Source organism: Poecilia mexicana, unplaced genomic scaffold, assembly GCF_051168715.1.
Source record: "Poecilia mexicana isolate PSO_F unplaced genomic scaffold, ASM5116871v1 scaffold_18, whole genome shotgun sequence".
NCBI classification, from domain to species: Eukaryota; Metazoa; Chordata; class Actinopteri; order Cyprinodontiformes; family Poeciliidae; genus Poecilia; species Poecilia mexicana.
Genome location: NW_028263387.1, coordinates 13,170,060 through 13,190,770, shown reverse-complemented (window position 1 = coordinate 13,190,770; position 20,711 = coordinate 13,170,060). Strand labels below are relative to the sequence as shown.

At 41.5% G+C, this 20,711-nt stretch overlaps 3 protein-coding genes across 3 annotated transcripts in view; 2 read left to right on the top strand and 1 right to left on the bottom strand.

Moving 5' to 3' along the window:
• Positions 1–2,815: 2,815 nt before the first annotated feature.
• Positions 2,816–9,367, top strand: bcl6b (BCL6B transcription repressor). The gene is made up of 12 exons (XM_015013846.2): positions 2,816–3,259; positions 4,155–4,232; positions 4,318–4,532; positions 5,012–5,263; positions 5,872–6,006; positions 6,170–6,362; positions 6,429–6,619; positions 6,705–6,811; positions 6,895–7,038; positions 7,158–7,288; positions 8,287–8,424; positions 8,548–9,367. Exons 3-12 carry the CDS (start codon positions 4,333–4,335, stop codon positions 8,686–8,688), a joined length of 1,632 nt encoding a protein of 543 aa, XP_014869332.1. The 5' UTR covers positions 2,816–3,259; positions 4,155–4,232; positions 4,318–4,332; the 3' UTR covers positions 8,689–9,367.
• Positions 9,368–10,962: 1,595 nt separating this feature from the next.
• Positions 10,963–19,707, top strand: slc16a13 (solute carrier family 16 member 13). The gene is made up of 6 exons (XM_015013843.2): positions 10,963–11,506; positions 13,005–13,238; positions 13,839–13,982; positions 14,167–14,423; positions 15,069–15,600; positions 16,989–19,707. Exons 2-6 carry the CDS (start codon positions 13,010–13,012, stop codon positions 17,219–17,221), a joined length of 1,395 nt encoding a protein of 464 aa, XP_014869329.1. The 5' UTR covers positions 10,963–11,506; positions 13,005–13,009; the 3' UTR covers positions 17,222–19,707.
• The window catches only part of acap1 (ArfGAP with coiled-coil, ankyrin repeat and PH domains 1), a 26,792-nt gene continuing 25,630 nt past the window's right edge, over positions 19,550–20,711 (bottom strand). The window contains exon 23 of the mRNA XM_015013841.2: positions 19,550–20,309. Coding sequence (XP_014869327.1) covers positions 20,212–20,309 — 98 coding nt within the window. The 3' untranslated portion in view covers positions 19,550–20,211. The remainder of the gene's footprint in view (positions 20,310–20,711) is intronic.

Below are 20,711 nucleotides of genomic sequence, written 5' to 3'. Positions count from 1 at the left end.
TCCATAATCGTACAAATAAATCACAATGTGGAAACAGTTGCGACATAGAAAAGTTGGTCCTAATTTACTTTCTGCCCCCACCTCACACACTGAATTTTGCATGAAGGTCAAGTGAGGCTTTATAATTTTGCGCATGATCAGATTTGGGTCAACTGTCTCTTACCCACTACTACTCCCACCCCATTTCCCCTTCTTCTTCCTCCTCCTCTTCCTCTTCCCACACCACCCAGCGTGAACTGTTGGGTGGTGTGTTACCACAGTAACCTCTTTCAATGGCATCATTTATTCATACATTCTCTCTCTATGTCGAGCCATTTCCATCAAAGAAAAGACAAACAACAATGGCTTACCCTGGGATCGCCCTTCTTCCTCTTGCTCCTCTGCTGCTTGCCCTTATATGTCCAACCAGGAAGAGGCGGTTTACCCAGATCTGTGTTATTGTCAACCTTTTGGCACTGACTTGGACTTTTGAAGTCACAGCACGGCCTCAGTCCACATGTTATCAGATGGATAAAAGTTCTTTCCAGGCAAACCAGGAAACCGCAGAATGGCGGGAAGCCTCACACGTAAAATACAGACAGGTGGCACAGCCTCTTCATTTTGATTTTAAATAACATAATCTCTTCATTTTATCACAAACAAGACCAGTCGGCCGCCAAAGGGCACTCGCAGATGGGCTCAGATGCAGGAAGTCACAGAGAGTGTTGCCCGGTTCTGCCAACAGCGTAGACTCAACGGCTTCCGGCCATTGGTGAACCCGTTTAGTAATGTTCTCACTTTTCCTCAACCGCCCCCCTCATCCGTTCTTCTCACAATGCCTGGAAGTAGCAGAGACCTACATCTCCCTCTCTGTTTTCTTAATCGTTGTTTTCCTTTATGGTTTCTTCCTCTGTTTTTTTTTTTTTTTTTTTTTCGTTTTAACAAAGCTCACAATTGATGAAACCTTCCATCCAAACACATTAAAGCACAAGGACACTCGTCTTACTCTACATCCCATGCAAACAATTTGCTTCCGATTCTCATTTTCAAAGGAGCAGAGAGCGTATGTTGGGCAATGTTTAATTAAATGGCTTAAAAACTTTGAAGTCTCCAAATTAGGGTTAGATTTACCTGCTGAGGTTAAATTTCTTTGAGGTTATTTTTTGTCACAGTATGAAAACAAACGTCAGTATTTACTGTATCAGGGGTATCATGCACATGTATTCAGCTCCCTTTAATCTGATAACCCCAAATAAAACCCAGTGCAACCAGTTAAACTTTGTGCAGTTGAAGTATAAATGCAACTGTTCTGTAAAGGTCTGAAAGGTTCGTTTGAGAGCATAAAAAAAGCAGCAGCATGCAGACAATGGAACAAAGCAGACAGGGTAAAGTTATGTATCAGAATGACCCAGTCAAAGCCCATATCCAATTAAGAAGCTACATCAGAACTGAAAATTGACGTCTGCAGATATTTTTATCCGATTTGACTGCGCTTGAGCTACTTTACCAAGAAAAATGACCCCCCCCCCAAAAAAACCCCAAATCAAGTCTTGCAGATGTAAATTCGACTAAACAAGGTTCCACAAAGAAGAGAAGGGGTGAATACAAATCTACGTCACACTTTTCAGATTTCTGTTTGTATAAAATATTGGACATTATAATTAATCATTTTCCTTTCAGTTTGGATACAATGCAAACTGGACCTAACAACCTACAAAATGTAAGGTTGTGGTTGTGGCTTGACAGGATGTGGAAAAGTTAAAGAGGTAAAAAAAACAACAACCTTTGTCTATGACTTATGATCTGTTTAGTTTTGGTTAAATTACCCTCACTATAGATTCTGTACGATCAACATTTACCTTTGATGACATTTTTTCCTCCTTTTCCTTTAGCGTCACTTGTTCAACACATTTAACGGAAACATTTTAGTTCAAAGTTCACTTTTTCTGCGACTCTATTAGGCGCTCAGAGGGTGATACCTGACTGATACGATGCTGAGTTACCTTTCCGCTTGTTTTTCAGCTATTTGTGACCTCTTGGCCTTTGTCCCCTCGCTCCATGACTACCTGCCCTCTCCGTCAGTGTCTCCCTCTTGCTTTATGTCACTGACGGATGTCCTGCACAGGCGTTTTCATCCCTGTCTCTATGCAGTCTCGCAGGATGTATTCAGAGCTCTGTGTGTGTGTGTATATGTGTGTGTGTGTGTGTGTGTGCGTGTGTTGGGGGAGTTCCTGCACATCTGTCGGCTGCATTTCTCTCACTTTGGGTGGGGGCAAAGGTTGTTTTTCAGCCCTTGTAGGAGAACGTGTCTCCCATCTAGAAAGATCAAGTTTGTCCTGCTTCCTTCCTCTTCTGGTCCTCATAAACACTTCTCCTCCCAGGCAGCAGGCCAGAGGCTTCCGCTCAGCGTCCGGAGCGGTTATTACCTCCGCAAGAGAAACAACTTGATCAATATCGCTTGTTGTTTCTCCCATTAAAACCCAATTTCTTAAATATGTAATCAGGTCCGAGTGAAAATACATTGTAATTTAAGGTTAGCTCAATGCTAAAGCGATCAACGTTTAGTTGCGTTACTCACATCTGAGTGTTGATCACTAATCTCTTAATTAAGTCCAACTAAATGGGCTCAAAATGAGCAACATCAGCTGCTCCTCAGACCTTTTTCAATAGGAGTGGCTGTACGTTAAAAGATCTGTCGATCCTGCATCAATCGAGGATAAGATCTCAATGATTGAAGAATAGTTTGTTTATCAAACAATAAGATGGAGTTCCAGCTTCCTCTCCTGCAGTTTCCTCCGGGACTGAAGTGTCGGAAAGCGTTGGTGGGGAATGTTCCCCAGTTCTACCCCTGAACAACCAGGCACGTACTGCCTCTCCCCAAGGGGTTCCAGTATATATTTTTTCAGCGTGGCACAAAAACACCCCGAGCTTTCCTGCCATTACTCCTCACCGAGCCGTGGGGGTTTAGAAAAACTAATAGGCCACTAAAAATACTCAGGGGCTTGGAGCCTGCAGCCATCGTTTTTTTTTTTGTTTTTTTCCTGCCTCTCTTCCACAGTGCGCGTGGGCTATTGAGGAAATAGGAAACAAGGGACTCTGGTTGTAAGGGAGTTTCCTGCAAGACGTTATAAAGGGCCGTGCCTGCTGCTGAGCCAGTGTCACAGTGTTGGTGTGAAGGTGAATGCCAGCTCCTCGTCCCTCTGACTGCTGACTGAACACAGACTCAGGGGGGGTCTGAAGGCAAAGCGACACGCTGTGTTTCTCGTCCCTGCTGGTCGGGGTAAGTCCTGAGATCACTTCTGTTTTATTTCTTTCCTATTTTGACTGTCTGATTGTTGTCTGGCTGCAAAGGATTTTATTGTTTTGAGTGTTTTAATTGAAGGGATACAACAATCGGTCAGCTCAGGGATTGAAAATAACCACTTTGTCTATTTGATAGGCAGGTCAAATGATGAAAAATACCCGTAGCTTTTATCACCTATTCATTAAATTTATGAAAACAAAGAATTTTCATTCCCTAAGCGCACCGTCCAACAGCATGTATACTTGGTTGAGTTTGATTAAAAGCAGATGAAAGTGAAAGACATTCACTCTGCACAGGGATGATCTTGTAATTACATGTAGTTCTTACATTCAGGATTGTATTAATTGTAAATATAACAAAGTAAAACCAGGCCTGGAAACCATTTATATTGTGTTTCCACAAAAACTCAGCAGCACAACAGGAGTTTCAGAGACGTCTGGCAAAAGTAATGCGTTGTTTAATATTGACTGGAAGCTAACAGGGGGTCTGATCACCTGGTTGAAGATGTCAGTGAGAGGGTGACTTTAATACTAAAGAAAACAAATGAATTAAGTAAAACAAAATAAATTGAATATGACTTAATAAAAGAAGACAAAAGGAAATTATAAAAGTGAGAAAGTGAATTCAAACCATTCAACTGATGACAATAATTCCTTTTTTTGTTGTTCACTCCAGAGATTCTATCTCTATGAGAGAACAGAACATTTTATTTCTCTTTTATATATTATAGACATTGGAAAAGATAGTTATTTTTGCCTCTTTTTAATCTCAAAGAAAACCTCGAATTGGCATCAATCTAAGGCCTGATCTTCTCCAGGTTTTTCTTTAAATAGTCTGTGTTTTTTTTGTTTGTTTGTTTGTTGTCATGCAGGTACGAGTAGGGAGCTGGTCTCACCTAACGGATGTGTCCGGGACACTCCAGTTTATTTATTATACCAGTTAAAACCAGGTACGTCATTCTGAAGCTCCACGCGTCCAAACAGGCGCCGTTCCAGGACACTCACAACGCTTTTCTGTTTGTTTTTTTCCCACAGATCCAGGCGAGCCTGATGGAAGTATTGGGGGTCTACGGAGTGGACAGAGGGCAGACCGTGCGGGCCGAGGGATACGTGAAGGAGTTCACTCGCCACTCCAACGATGTGCTGCTGAACCTGAACGAGCTGCGGCACAGGGGCATCCTGACCGACACCACCCTGGTGGTCGGCAGCGTCCAGCTGCAGGCGCATTGCGCCGTGCTTGTGGCCTGCAGGTTAGTGCAAAGGTCAAGATGCTGCATGAAGCGCCGTCTTTGCTCTAGGAGGCAATGAGGCAGGGGCGTGGTAGCCCCCCCCCACCCCCTCCACCCAGAGCTGCCAATCAATTTGTTCATATCATATTGCATATAGATTCACGGTTTGCCCACTCCATATCAGTAGATGATAGAAATGTTAATTTTGTTGTTTTACAACCTCCATTAATATGTTTTCTTGTTGATAGTTTTTTTTTTTTGTTTTTTTTAGCAAGTAGCTAATTACGATCTCTAGTCCCATTGGTAGGTTGATATATGTGATGTTTAGTAATAAAAAGGAAAAGCAGCCTCAGAGTACTGCACAAAAAACTTGTCATAGAGAAAAAAGGGGGAAACTAAACTGTCAGTTGCAATTTGTAATTTGTGCCTGAATAGGAAAAAAAATCTAGACAGCATGCACCTTTAATCTCATTTAAATCCTTCTCCCACTGTCTGTGCAGCGGGTTTTTCTACTCCCTGTATTCCCACCGGGTGATGCTTCAGGGCCGTGGTGGCGGCAGCAGGGAGCCGCTCAGGACCGTGTCTCTCCCCAGCAGCCTGGATCCGTCCTGCGTCTCCCTGCTGCTCGACTTCATGTACACCTCCCGCCTGCCCCTGACTCCAAGCATTGTCTCTGGCGTGCTGGCCGCGGCCGCCTATCTGCAGATGGACCATGTGGCGGACACATGCAGGGGCTTCATGCAGCTGCACTGGTGAGGGCCTGCAAATCGACCGCCTCCGCCAGATGTTCTTAAAGGGGCAGTATTGTGTAGAATCGACTTTTTTAAGCTTTACATAATGTTATTCCCTATTCGAAAACGTGCAAATAGTGTTGTTTTGATTCTTTCGTGCGTGTTTGAGAAATTATTTAATCTCCCACGGCAACCATTCAGCTGTGCAAAACGTCTGAGCTCCAGTTTCCTCTTAGCTGCAGTTCCCAAACTTTGGAGCTTCCGCCACACAGCGACTCCCCCAGCTCCTTCAGACTAACCAGCAGCAATTAGCAGACACCTGGTGGAACTGAGCATCTGCTGAGCTCATTATTTGAGCTACTTCTCAGAGCAACGCTGGTAAAAACGTTAAACGTTAAATAGAGGAGTGATGTTATGACTTCCTCAAGACGGAGTTTCAGAAAAAGCAGGAGTTGTTAAAAAGACAGAGGCCCAATTTCAAGGCGCTAAATCGAGAACCAAGTCATATCTGATTTATTTAGCATATATCACAGCTATAAAATGGTGCTATGTGCTTGAAAAATACATAATACTGCCCCTTTAAGCATGTGTTGTGAATCTGCTTCATGTTTTTGACTTTTCTTTTCCAGCACAGAGAACGTGAGTGCCAGACACCCGCGGATGGAGCTGGACTCCAGCGTCTCTGTCACCTCTGCTTCCCCTAAAGGGGGGGAACTGCCCGGTCCAGGACCCCAGCAGTCCCTCCCAGCAGCTGCAGACAGAAGGTTAGTCTTCAAATGACAAAAACGGATTACTCAGAAAATGGAGGAAATTGTTATTTTTGTTCCATTTGCACATTGCCAGAAGTACAGCTGCCGCTGCAGCTTGTGTGCCTTTGTCTGTCGGCAGGTTGGGCTCATTACAGAACTTCCTTTGTTTTTCCTGCAGGTTCCCTGTTGTTGCAGAAGGCTTTCTCAAGCCAGGGGCTTTCCCGCCCTGCCAGCCTGGGTCAGACGAGGTGAAAGAACATCCTGACTCACCCGTCCTGAACGCCCGGACTTTATCCCCAAACAGCCCAGACCGCTCCAGCTGCCATCCCAACTCTCCTGCCGAGTCCAGCACCTGCAGCAAAAACCCAGAGGTAAAACTGGTGGCTGTTATTAAAAAGAAAACTGGAAGAAATATGACTAATTTTAAAATTTCTTAGATTGAAACCAAAGCCACACCAGACCCGAAGGCCTGCAACTGGAAGAAGTACAAGTACATTGTCCTGAACCCTCTCTGCACCGCTGCTGCTGCGGTGAAAGTAGAGGAGTCAGAGGAGGTTCAGTGTCAGGATTTGGCTCTCAAAGCTCCAACAGAGGCGTGGTCTGGAGAAGTGCCTGGTCAGATTGATAGGTAAACCAGACAAATGTGAGAAATCTGAGGACAAAGAAAGAAAAAAATAAGCGGTTATGGTAAATATATTGAATTTCCCCATCAGACAGGGGCAGGCCTCCTGCTACGAGGGTTCTGGCCGAGCCCCTCCCCTCGGGCCGCCTCCCTCTCTGGATCTCCCAAAAGGCTCTGCCTCCCACAAGAAGGAGCCAGGTAGGCCCAAACAAACGGGTCATTAAGGAAACACAGTGATCTGGTGTCTAAAGCAGTTTTTCTTTTCTTATTTGCTTTTCCAGTCTCACCTGGCACCATTATCCCTAAACTTCTTCCATCTGATCCGGAAGCTGCCCAACTTGGCGAACCTCCAATCAAATGCGAGAATCGCTACCTGCCCTTTGCTTACTCTGGTTCTCTGCAGGGAACCAAATCTGGGTGCTCAGGTGAAACTTTCAACATATATTTCTGCTTCTTTTTATTGCTTTTTTTTTTTTTTTTTTTTTTTTTTTGGTTGAGAAAAAACACAAGAAGTGTTTAACAGGAGCGAACTTTGTTCTGGCAGGAGACAAGCCATACCGCTGCAACGTGTGTGGAGCTCAGTTTAACCGACCAGCCAACCTGAAAACTCACACCCGCATTCACTCAGGAGAGAAACCGTACCGCTGCGACACCTGTGGAGCTCGATTTGTTCAGGTCAGGAAGAAACGGTGCACTAAAACAATTGGTAAACTTCTCATTGTACAGGAGTTAGCCATGACGGGTCAACACTGACTTCTAAACTCTGCTTTCTTAATGTTTTAGATGAGCTTTGAAAAGTTGCAATTGTTCTTAAAAGCCTACAGATAGAACATGGTTAAACATATCTGTCAGCAGCACTGACAGATATGAGTTTTAACTTCCAAAAAATATATTAACACAGTATCGCAATACTTAGAATAAATTTACTTACAGAAAGAATATAGCCTCATGCCAAAAATTGCTCCATGCAGCAGCCATTCATCTGGTTTCCCTTACTGCAACCTCTGGTAAAGATGCACAAAAGCCTCTTTTTGTTTTGTCTTTTATCAGTTTCATAACATCAAATTGAAAATCCAACAGTTAATCTGAGCAAATTCACTCACTTGGAACATAATCCCACAATGGTGAAATAAATAGCTTTTAACAAATCTGTTGTTCAAGAGTTATCAATTAGTAGTTCACAACTTCCTGTTTTTTTGGGGGGGTTTCAATAGGATGTGACACAGGCGCCCATTTTTCTTAGCCAATCTTCAGAATGGGAAAAACAAGAAAACATGCAATTCAAGTGAGGAACAAGTGTTGATTTTCATTAGACAGGAAAAAGCTGCAAGAAAACAATTACAGATTCTCCACTTTAAGAGTCTGCATATTTATTTTTATTAATTGAGTATTTAAAAATTACACACACACACACACACACACACACACACACACACACACACACACACACACGCACACACACACACACACACACACACACACACACACATATATATATATATATATATATATATATATATATATATATATATATATATATATATATATATATATATATATATATATATCTTTTTGTTTAAACAAACAAGTATGTGAAATGTGACAACTAAAAAAAAAGGTTTTCTTGGACTGTGTCACATCTCAACCTTTCCTTTGCTCCGTCCTGGTCTTAGGTTGCCCACCTCCGGGCCCACGTCCTGATCCACACCGGTGAGAAACCCTACCCCTGTCACACCTGTGGAACCCGCTTCCGCCACCTGCAGACGCTCAAGAGCCATCTGCGCATCCACACCGGAGAGAAACCTTACTCCGTACGTTACAGAAGCAACTTGCAAACCCTCCCACCTGCACAAAACTAAATCCGACCAAACCCGGATTAATAACCCTGTCCGATCTTTAATTTGTGGGGGATGCTTGTATTTCTGCTTTTGCAGTGTGAGAAGTGCGACCTTTACTTCCGACACAAGAGCCAGTTGCGTCTGCACCTACGGCAGAAACACGGAGCCATCACCAACACCAAGGTCCGCTACAAGGTGCTGACCGAGCCCTTCCAGCCTCTTCTGCAGGCCTGCTGAGGAGCGCTGATCGCTGCGTACCGGATCACATCGGCTGTAACTAAATCTGTCAGAAAATGATTCACCTGACTCTTAATTGACTTACAAAGAGCTGAAAGTTAGATCTTGGCGTTAAAATTGCTGCAGACGTTACTTTCACAACATTACGGCCACCTTTATCAAACCACGTCTGGGCCGTATGGGACACGCATTTTGTCAGAAATGTTGGGTGAATGTAGATAAAGGAAGAGGGAAAGAAAAGGATTCAAGTAAAGTGTTGATGAAGGATTGTGAGGAGATGTAAAGGCAGGAAGAAAGCAAGAAAAAGCTGGGTTGATAAAATTTTGTAGAAAGATATTGGATGTGGAAAGAAGAAAGAAAAGAAACGCATGTGTATTACGGAGGTGGTGAGTGAAGGTTCTGAATGTAGAGAAGCACTTCATGAGTTGTTTTCATTAATATGTATTTAACCTGACGGCCTGGGGCCTCTATATTGTTTTTTAAGCATCTATAAGAAGTAATTTATGCTCTTGGAGTTCAAACCAGACTAAAGGGATTAGTTCTCTTGTACTGAATAAAGACTAGAATAAACTTAAATCATGTTATTGATGACGGCATTTTAATGAAATGTTTTGAAGCCACTTAAATTTGTATGAGTTCATTTGCAGGACAAATTTGAAATAAAATAATTTTTATATCATTTCAAGGTCTTTTGTGGTTTTATTTACTTACAATACTGCAAAGATTTTTTTTTCCTGTTTCTCACTTTATAAACCAGATCTTGTCCTAGAAGGTTGTATGGTGTTGCCGCTTAGAGCAACAAGGTTGTAGGTTTGGCTAGCGATCTTTTTGCGTGGAGCATCCATGTTCTTTCTTTACGTGTAGCTTTTCTCTGGGTACTCTGACTTCTTCTCACATTTAACGAAAAGGATTGTTAGGTTAAGCGGCCTCTCTAAATTGATCTTACGCATGAGTGTGTGTGTGTGTGTGTGTGTGTGTGTCTGCAAACAGTTAGTCCTTTGTGTCTTTGTGTTGCATTGTGATCAATAATGGATGGTTTTTATCCTAATTCAAATCCATTCCACCAAACTTTTAGGCCGTGTTCCGTGTTTTTATTGCAGTGGAAACAATGAAGCAGAGGGCACCTGTTTCCTCCAGAGTCCTAGCTCTTCTCGGCTGCGCGCGAGACTCGAACACGTGCGGGGGCTTCCTGAAGGTGATGGGGTGTCTGTGAACTCTCCCACCCTCTGTCATCCCCGCTTCCTGCTCCCTGATGAGCCATGGCTCGCCAGGCCTTATTGTCTGAGCTCAGTGGACAAATACTGGAAGTTTGACGGGACTTTCCAGGCTTCATTTACACTCCTACCCTGTTTTCTTTACCTAAAATTATCATTTAAAGTAAAATTCATCCCCAAGTCAACTTTTTTTTTTTTTTTTTTGCTTATAAACTGTCTAAATAGGTTATTTAGGGTTCTATCTTTGGCTCGGTCGAATGATTCTTAGGCGGTTGAATTTTTCTAATGGAATCCCAAACAAAGAACTGCTGACATTGTGCAACAACAATTGGACACTGGAGATGGAGGACTGTCTATAGGTAACATGTGAACAATGTGAATATTTATTCAACATTTTGTACAAGGAATATCAACAGAAGTGACAAGGAGAAGAGTTGGAGCAAAATTCCTAATGCAAAACATTATTTTGTGCCCATTGTTTTCAATCTAAACATCAATTCAGCAAATACTTAATCAAACTTAAACTGGCAACTTAAACTGGAACAGAAAACAATCCAAATACAGAGTAACAAATGTTAACAATGTAAAATCAGAACTGACCTCCATATCGTAGTGAAGCAAATAGAGCCGCTGCTCACGCGGTCTCCACTCTTTAATCCAATCCCTTTTCTTTTTGTTACGTCTTATCACTTACAATAAGTCCACAAACTATCGCTATTGCTTCTACATCGTCGGCTATGTTTGTTTACTCTAGTCAATTATGGTATGGCAGGGTTTTTATGGGATTTTTTGCCTGGAATCAGAATGTCGGTGAGTGAAATCGGATTGTGTGTGGCGTGGACAACACACGATACGATCCAACCGGTTATACTTAATATTTTTTTATTGTCTCCTGTTTGGTCTCTCGGGTTTTGAAAGTTGGCCTACAATTTTTAAATCCTGCCGTGTGAACTCGAATATGTGCAAAGTGGTGATCATTTTTTGTGATTGACTTTTAGTTCCAGCTAACAGATTAGCTTTATTAAAAAAACAAGTTAATTTATTGAGTCATTTATTTAATTTTGGTTGTTTTTTGCAAATGTTCATTTTACTTGGTCATACACTGTAAATCAGTTGTTCTATGATTCTTTCTGAATGTGATTGTAATTGAGCTGAGGCTATAGTTGCTCAAGTCATTTAGGATTTCAAGACCTTGAGGTTGCTTCCCTCTAGTGTCAATCATGGAAACAAAACCACAAGCAAAAACAAAAGAAAAACTAAACGGACCACTCACTTTCTGGACAATCCAATTGTTGGATTAGAAGGTTGTTATCAGAAAAAAAAAATCACATATTTTAAACAACTATACATCTTTACCATATTTAATTTAATTTAAAATGAACAGAAAGTGTAGAATATTTGTACTTCTCACGGACTGAGTTAATGGAATCACTGATGGATCCAGTGAGCTGCAGTGTTGGTTCTCTGGTGACTGCGCAGACTCAGCTGCCGTGGCGGCTTCGGCTCACCGTAACAAACCCTGTTAATGTTTTCACTTTACTGCTCTGAACCGGGACACTGTGGACCATGAGGTGCCGTGGAGCTGCCACACGCACACACACTGGGTGAGTAGTTGAGTCGAGTTACAGACATCTCGGATAAGTGTTTTTAGCAGGCAGTTAGCGGCCGGAGTCCCTAACTGTCAACTCCAGCCGGTGTTCAAAGGATATGAAGCGATTACTAGGTCCCCCCCACGTTTGGTGCCGTTATAACTTCGCTCTAAAAATTGGTTTTGACTCTTTCCACTAATACTTTTGTTTAATTTATTAAACTATGTTACTTGTACACGCTGTAGGCTATATGTTTTGTTTTTATAACTAACGGCAACAGCACAGCGGCAGGGGTCGCGTGACGTTACGTCATGCCCATTTACTAGAGCAGAGGGTATGGCAGGACGTTTTAAGATACAATCAAACTATAAGTTTATGTTTAGATTTAGATAGTAGCTGTGGCAAAAAAGTCCCTCTAAAGAAATGTTTTGAGATGAGGTTTTGTGAAAAACTACTTATTATTTTGTTATTTGTTACTTATTATGTTATTTTGTAACAAGGAGTTACAAAATAGCTTAGCTGCAGTTGGCATTGGTGTCTTCATTTAGTAAATCCAGGAAAATGTAGCTGTCTAATGATGGCTTTATTTATTAGTTGTCATGTCTTTTTTTAAATTTTTTAATTTTTTTACACAGAGAGATGTGTAATTAGACATTTTGGTAACACTTTATTTGAAGGGGGTGAATAAGACTGTCATGACACTGTCATAAACATGACATAACTCCTGTCATGTACATGAATAAGCCTTCATAAATATTTATGACTGTTGTCATAAAGCGTCATTCGGTAAATTATGACACTTTTAATACAAAGTTGACATTATTCAAAATCTCTTTGTTATGACAACTTGACATTAACCAAGAAATCATTACTGATATAAATTTGTTATAAAAGGATTATTGATTGCACTTTAAAAATTAGGTAACTTTATGTTATTAAAGGTAAAGTTTAAACAGTAATGATTTCTTGGTTAATGCCAAGTTGTCATAACAAAGACATTTTGAATAAAGTCAACTTTGTATTAAAAGTGTCATAATTTACCGAATGACACTTTATGACAACAGTCATAAATATTCATGAAGGCTTATTCATGTTCATGACAGGTCTTATGTCATCTTTATGACGGTGTCATGACAGTCTTATTCACCCCCCTTCAAATAAAGTGTTACCGACATTTTCAGGTGGAACTGGACTGATGACACTGCAGTAGCTTATTGCTTGTGCACATCAGTTCACCCTCAGTAATCAATAACCAACATGTGAGGAGCATCTCCTAGGGCCCTCTGACTTTTGACCTACATTAGGTCAATAAAGGCCAACTTGTTAAGAAGCTTAGTCCCACATACTCCACACCGCGAGAGTTTATTGCCCCATTGGAGGTTAATCATTACCACTTTGCTCTACCGCAGCAAAGATCTGTGACTTTTTCTGCACTTATGCCTTTCCAGGGCCTGATAGGTCAACTTTTAACAGCCCTCTTTTATTTATTTTATATGTATTTATGTGTTTATAGATAACATGACCAACAGAAAGCTGAAATCACAGAGCCAGGGGGATGGAGCAGAAGACCCGGACGGAGGCTGGGGCTGGGTGCTGGTCGTGGCATTGTTCATCAGCACCAGCCTCGTGTTTGGACTGATGCGCGGTTTGGGGATCTTCTTTGTGGAGTTTGTCCAGTACTTTGAGGAGAACGCTCAGGCCATCTCCTGGATCTCATCCATCGGCTTGGCAGCGCAGCAGTTCTTCAGTAAGTCTAATGTTGAACCCTACCTTCTTATCTTTAAACAATTAAAGAATACTGTAATGCTCTCTGTCAGAAGACACTCAATTTCCTTAAAATACTAAGAAAAACCCTAGAATGATTTTATCTATTACACAGTATCTTACTACTTGGTAAATTAGTAATTTATTTATTGTGCAAAAAGTACAGTTCTAGGATAAATATGTATCATAGAAATTTAAAATCAAGTTATATTTCTTGAATTAATTGCTTGAGAAGAGGTGTGAGGTGTGATCGGGGGCCAATCACTTTTTTACACTGGGCCATGCAGATTTGGATTTTTACTTTCATTTAAAATCTGCATTTCATGTTTACTTGTGTTGTCTGTGCCTAATATTTAAATTGGTTTTATGTTTTTGAAATACTGAAAAACATGAAAAATAAAATAAACTAAACCAAGAATTGGGCAAACGCTGTATGTTGCGCTGATTTTAAAGAGGTATTGCACTGCGACTCTATCGTGGCTTTTCCAAAATTTCTCACAACTCTTGATTTTCTCAAATCCAAGGAAAACATCTTGTGTTTGATTTCTTTAGTAGGGATCAGTTTATGGTGTTTATTTTGCAGGCCCGCTGGGTGCAGCTCTATGTAATGCATATAATACCAGACTGGTTGTGATGACAGGAGGTTTTCTGTCCGGACTCGGACTCATCCTTGCCTCACAGGCCACCTGCCTGGTTCACCTCTACCTTACTATGGGACTAATCTCAGGTATGGCAAGTTTAGGGTTAGCTTTTCAAACCGCTGTACTCGGGTTATCTTTGGTCATGTTTTTTTTTATTTTTTTTGGCTTATTTCTGCAGAATACATGAATGAAAACGTTTAGATGTGGTTTTTTTAGGGTTAGATGAAAAGAGTACAATTCCATTTCTTCATTTAGCCTCTTGTCCTCCAGGTTTGGGCTGGGGGCTGGTCTTCACCCCCATGGTGGCCACAGTCATGGCTAACTTCACCCGCAGACGAGCGCTGGCTGTGGGACTGGGTTTCTCCAGCATTGGCCTTTCTTCCTTTGCTTTTAACCCACTTTTCCAGCTGCTGGTGGAGAAGTATGCCTGGCGGGGAGCCCTGCTCATCCTGGGGGGCCTCAGCCTCAACATCATGGCCTGCGGAGCCCTTATCCGACCAGAGTGTCGCTCTAAAGCCTCAACAAAGGTAGAAAATGTTGCCTTCCGGTTTTTAATAAGGAATAAAACTTTGTTATTAAATAAAAATATTACAGAACGTTTTCCCTTTAAGTTTACCCTAAGCACAAAGGGACCAGCTATGTGTAGGGTTGTGTTTAAAGTTTAAGTAGGGCTGGACGATATGGCTGAAAAAAAAAACTATCACGACATAAGGATTTCATATCAGTTGATATTTTTAATTATGGATTAGTTTCTTGTTTTAAATATCTGAAATAAAGCCAAGCTGGTGGTGTGAGCTTTCCTGTTTTATCCACAGTTTCCATTCAAAGTCGTCGGTTTTTATTTTTAAGCAGATAGGAGCGGAGGCATGTTGGTGAAACCTGAAACTGCTGCTGCGCAAGTTATTCAACAAGTTGTTGCTAGGTAACCAGAGAATGAGTGAGTCGTTGCTAGGTAACCGAAGAATGAGTGAGTTCATGTCACCAACCCAGCTTAGCTGGCCTTGACAGGTGGAGCGGGTGAAGGCTTTCTCCTGCCTACATCTCCCAGAATGCTGTGCGGTTCTGGTTCGCACATGGATTTATTGCCCAGCCCTAAGTTTAAGGTTTGCGTTAATTGAAGAATTGAGTAGAAATGATGAATTCTGTCAGTGATTTGTTATTTTTCTCTGCAGGCGGACCCACAGAGCAGATCGTCAAGGCCTGACCTCCTACAGAGAGTCTCCTCCTACCTGGAGGTGTCGTTGCTTTATGAGAGGCCGTATCTCACCTACACCTTAGGTGTGACTCTTTTTAACTTCGGCTATTTTGTGCCATATTTCCACCTGGTTGCCCACAGCCGCCAGGTGGGCTTCTCCGAATACCGAGCGGCATTCATCATGTCAGCTGCGGGCATCACAGACATTTTTGGCCGAATTGCGTCGGGCTGGTTCTCTGACTTGGGGCGCTTTCGGGTCGTGCATCTGCTGACCTTTTGGACGGTTTTGGCGGCAGTCTTCATCATGCTGCTGCCCGTGAGCTCCTTGACGGGTTCCTACACAGCAATGATTGTGATGAGCCTTCTCTACGGTTTCTGCTCCGGCGCTTTGACCTCCATGGTGTTTGCTGTGGTGCCGATGATCATGGGTGTGGAGCGCATGATGGGGGGCCTTGGGCTCCTGCAGCTGATCGAGAGCTGCGCAGGACTGCTGGGTACTCCGCTGTCAGGTAAGAGTTCACCAATTCATCAACAACAGTTAACACCAACTGTCATTGCAAGCCACCGAGCAAGACAAACAGGTCCACAGACAGCTGAGGCATAAAGATCTCAGTAATTTCTATCGGAAAGACAACAAAAACAGTACAGAAAGTGTGTGGCGGTCAGTGTCAGTGGTTCTGTCCAGAAAACAGATACATGTAAACCTAGCAACAGGTCATTCAATGTCTGACCATGAAGGAGACGCAGCTAAACCCAAAGTAATGGCACCAGTAGCTCTGTTACTGGCTCTTAGCTGTTTCTCTAAGCGGACAGAGCTAAACATCGGCTGTGTTTCGATTAACCACAGAATTGCGCAAATTGAAATCACGAAAACAAACTCGCTTAATGGAAACCCGCCAATTTTTTGAAAAAAAAATTAAATTTTTTATTAAAAGTTTTGGTAAGGCTTCTTTTGACGGCGTGTGCATAAGACCGTCGTAAACGTGACGTAACACGTGACGATAAAGGAGTCTTCATGAATGTTTATGACTGTTGTCATAAAATGACATTCGGTAAATAATTACTTTCTTAATGGAAAGTTGACAATTTTAACGAACTTTTAATGCTAGTTTTTAATGCAACTTTGCATTATTTACAGAATGCAAAGTTGACAGCCCGTCAATTGAAGTGTCACCAAAGTTTTTGTTGCGCTGGGATGATGCGTTTTCGTTTTCATTGTGCAGTAGTTGGCTGATCATTTTTAATATGATCACCCACAGAGGTTAAATCGACCCATAAAGACAAGTCAGAGTTGCAATGAAAGAAATTAAAAAAGAGAAAAAATATATTTTGAGACATTTTTATTAACGTGAGATCAGGTTAATCTGAGATTTCTGACATTGTCTTAGAGAAACAACAAAGAAAATGGGAGGAAACGACTCAGTTTGGTTTCATAGAGGAAAGAAATGAACGGTGTTGAAAATCTCTCCTAAAATTTTCCACGAATGTTATTATTATTATTATTATTATTTTAAAAATGGCAGCTCTGTAACTCCTTTCTGCAGTTAAGTAGATAATTTTAGATATTTTAAAGAACTGTGTCTTAAGGAAGGCGTCTTCTTGTGTAGTCTGTTTTAATTATTCAGGATGAAACGGCACACTGTTCAAGGGTTCACGCTCAATTTGCTGACTCTGTTTCACTTATAGTTGTGATAATATAAGATATTATGGGCATGAATGCCAATACAAGTCAATATTAGTGAGGATATGTGTATATATTTAAGCATGTACTCTTAACTTTTGGAGAAAATTCTCAAATTTGAACTTTTGTTTTGAAATTCATTGAGGCATTACGTTGATTAACCACTCCACCCCGGGGAAGGAATGCTCTAATAAACTCCTTTTTTTTGTGCTGCAGGTTGGCTCAGAGACATGACAGGAAACTACACGGCCTCCTTTGTGGTCGCCGGCAGTTTTGTGCTCCTCGGTAGTTTGACCATGACCACGCTGCCTCACTATTTCTCCTGCACGGAGCCCCCACCTCCTCAGAGACCCGTCCTTGTTGATAACGGCGACACTTTGAATTTAGAGCAGAAGGACAGCTGCTCGTCTAAATTCAACTATCAAACCGTGGAACAAACACAAAGGTGATCTGATCGGGGAACATCTTTATTTGCAAAGAGCGAGCTGAGTGTTATTAATAATGCACCTCAGAGGATTAGACCCAACGCTCGTGGATAAGGAAAGAGGCCAGAGAAAGAAAAGCGGAGAAATAAAATATCAAAGCAATGCACATCAGCAAACGTGCATTTTGATCTTACTTAACAAAGAAATTAAGAAGCAAGAAAACATTACTGTGAACAACAACTATTGCTGTAACAATTTTGTTTCTTAGTTTATCAGCAGGGAATTTATACCAGATGTCAGTAGCAACCCTTGAAATCTCCATGTGCAAAGAAATCGACTGAAGTTATTGCGTAAATGGTTTATTACTGTTTTCCTCCACACAATTTGTCTCTAAAATCTAAAGGTTTTGTTGGGCCTTTCTTCTTGAGTTGATTTAAAGTTAAACGTTTGACTGAGCCACGCTTCTCTGAGACCAGCTGAGAGTTTCCTTGGTTGTGCGTTTCTCATCATTGTCTTGCATTTAAAGCCGCACTTGGTTCATCATTTTCAGATTATCGGGAAGGTTTTGGTTCAGTCATATGAGCTTGCAAATGCTGAAAAACAGGCCCCTTAACATGATGTTCCCACTTCCAAACTGGTGATTTTAGCCAGATTATATTCTCCCGGTACTTCACTGGCTTGTCCAAATGTTCTGCAACAAATTTTAAACAAGATTCAGCGTGTGTTTTCTTCAGCAGTGGAGTCTTGTGCAGTGAGAATTTATAGCATTACCTTTTCTACCTTCTAATTGCATATCTTTCTGAATCTTGTTGGCCTTTGGGTTATTCTTTGTACTCTTTTGAAATGTTAAGATGAACTCCTAGAGATTATGTGGTCTCTGCTTCTAGATTATGGCTGTAGCTGGGCAAGTTTAGAAACACGTCTGTTTCTGGTGCGTCAGTGTGTTTAGTATAAATCTTGACAAACCTCTTTGCTTTTACACATCGCCACATGCCTCTTGCAGGACACCTTGGTTATAGGACATGTTTTTATTGGCCACCAGTGAGAATTAAACCAGTTGATATTCGTGTTACACTGACAGGTACGAGGGTGGCTTTCTAAAAGTTGACAGATTTCAGATGGTTTCTTGGTTCTTTATGACTTTTGCGTCTCCTTTTCTTCAGCCGGTCTACATAAATCATTCTGCTGTATCACAGCAAAACTAGATTTTTGTGTTGATTTTTATATATGTGTGAATTACAACCGTCCATGTATAAGCACTTTGAAGAGATGGATGGATTACCCAAGTTGTTACCAGCATTTCTCATGAATTTCATGGTATTATCCTCCTAATTTATTAATTATCCTCCTAATTGGTTACTTACTAAGAAGAAACCACCGACATGTTCAACACTTATTGTTCCCGCTCTGCGAGTCTGAGTCAGCTGCACATTTGAATTTTGCACTGTCATGATTTATCCTAGAGTTATGCCTGATAATGATTAACACCACAAATTCAGCCTGTAATAAAGGCTGGATTACAAATCTGTGGGGATTATCTACTTCTGTAGGGTTTTTCTAAAATCCAAACTGTGAGTGTTTAATAATGTTTTATCATAGATTTAAAACCGAATTGGTTGCTAAAGACAACGCTCCGTGATTCAATGAAAAGGTCTCCAACATATCCGTAGTTTGAGTTTTAATACCTCCTTAAGACAGAATCTCAGGGTTTAAGTGACTTCTCAAAGATTTCAGGTTGTTTCTTAATGCTTTGCTGTTGATTTTATACCAAACGGCACACATTAAACCTGGACCAGGGTGCAGTTTTCCACTTCGATGACTGCGTATTATTACCAAGTCATGCGAATGGACGTCAGTTCTGATCACTGTTGGCGACTCGGTGCTGTCAGGAGTTTCTCCGCAGGAGCTCAAGATTGTTTTCTCATCTGCTCTTCTTAACAACCCGTTCGTTTTGTTTGCACGTGCTCTCTGGACCTCTGTAAACCATAAACCAAGAATGCCTTTGCAACGCCAGATATGTTTGGCCTTGGAAACAGCTGGGTGAACATCTGGGTCACGATGACCCGCTGGTTACTGCTGCGATGCAACAGGCTGTTGGATAATACTTAACAGTGGTTAGGCAACTGATTAAAGGTGAAAACTTTTTACTTACCAGGAATGTTTTTTAATAAACTCAAATGATGGACTTTTTATTTTTATACAAAGCATTCAAAGCTGCTGCAGACTCTCAGATTAATCACATTAAGCAGGTCATCGGTGTGAATATCGGTTCTTTTACACACTGTGTGTCCCAGCCTTTTGCATTGTCGCCCTCTGGTGGACTTCCACGAGAAAAGCACTCACACCGAAACGCGCGGTTGCACTGTTTGTTTTATTCGGCCAAATACAAATTTGATGATGTCACATGATGTACACAAAATACGCATAAATATTGTCTTTTGTAAAGTTGAAATCTGCCAACTGCATAGATTTTATGGTATTTTGTTGGAATAAAAATGCTCCTTTTGTAACATTTCTGTCTCTTTGCAACAAACATTTTAAAAAGTCAGTATTAAAAGAAGAAGAATACAAAAACAGCCCATTTTAGAAAAGGGAGGGGAGGTGGGAGAAAAACAAACGTAAGAGGAAAGAAATCAGATTTTCTGGTTTTAATTAGGATCTCTTGGCAGAGTGACGGCGTCGCTCTGTGGGGCACAACAACACCTCATGCTGGACTCATAAAGCTGCTCCAGTGTTTCCACTTGGACGCGATTGTTCTGCGCTGACGTGATCACACAAAGCGTTCCCTGTCGGGAGCATCCAGCCCCCCCGCCATGTCCCTCAAGTCAGCACCAGCTGAACTCAACATGTGGACGGTAGCCAGAGAGAAATGTCTGCAAGGCCTGAGAGCTCAATCTTTTCTACATTTGTGTAAAAAAAAAAAAAAAAAAAAAAAAAGTGTGTGTGTTTGGGTTGAGGGCTGTGAAAGGAGGAACTGGACAGAAGGATAGGTGATGGGGAGGTTGACGGGCCGGTTAAGGTTTCGGGTCTGCGCTGCGGCGCCTGAGCTTCTCCGGGTTATTAGAGGCCATGTGCGAAAAGTCTCTGAAAATATCCTGGTACGTTTCATCACCTGGAAGATATAAACAAAAATAAAACAACATGAGCCTTAAAGCTGGAAGCGTCACATTTCTTAAAAAGGGTGCAGAAACCCAAAGCTCTTGGTGTTCAGTCCCCTGCGAAAGTATTCACACCCCTGGATTGCTGTCACAACAAACCTCAAGGTATTTCATTAATGTGACAGAGAAACTGCAAGTAGTGCATAATTCTTAAATAGAGAGGAAATGAAGCTGGATTTTTTTTTAAAGGTTTTTGCAAGTAAGTAAGATTTATTTGCATTCAAGCATCTTTACTCTGATACTGCAAAATATATGACAAGATTCTAAAAATATTCAAAATTTGTGCAGTCCATCATCGGACATGACAACCAAAACGAAGCGGTCCAGCTGAGCTAACAAGCTGGGCGAGGGAGGCA

What these genes read in the sequence shown, in the direction of transcription:
- bcl6b (XM_015013846.2), top strand. Translation starts at nt 4,333, where the DNA reads ATGGAAGTATTGGGGGTCTACGGAGTGGACAGAGGGCAGACCGTGCGG. An exon ending in GCCGTGCTTGTGGCCTGCAG is followed by an intron (nt 4,533 to 5,011) that starts GTTAGTGCAAAG and finishes CTGTCTGTGCAG; the next exon opens with CGGGTTTTTCTACTCCCTGT. An exon ending in CCGGAGAGAAACCTTACTCC is followed by an intron (nt 8,425 to 8,547) that starts GTACGTTACAGA and finishes CTGCTTTTGCAG; the next exon opens with TGTGAGAAGTGCGACCTTTA.
- slc16a13 (XM_015013843.2), top strand. Translation starts at nt 13,010, where the DNA reads ATGACCAACAGAAAGCTGAAATCACAGAGCCAGGGGGATGGAGCAGAA. An exon ending in GGCAGCGCAGCAGTTCTTCA is followed by an intron (nt 13,239 to 13,838) that starts GTAAGTCTAATG and finishes TTTATTTTGCAG; the next exon opens with GCCCGCTGGGTGCAGCTCTA. An exon ending in GCTCTAAAGCCTCAACAAAG is followed by an intron (nt 14,424 to 15,068) that starts GTAGAAAATGTT and finishes TTTTCTCTGCAG; the next exon opens with GCGGACCCACAGAGCAGATC.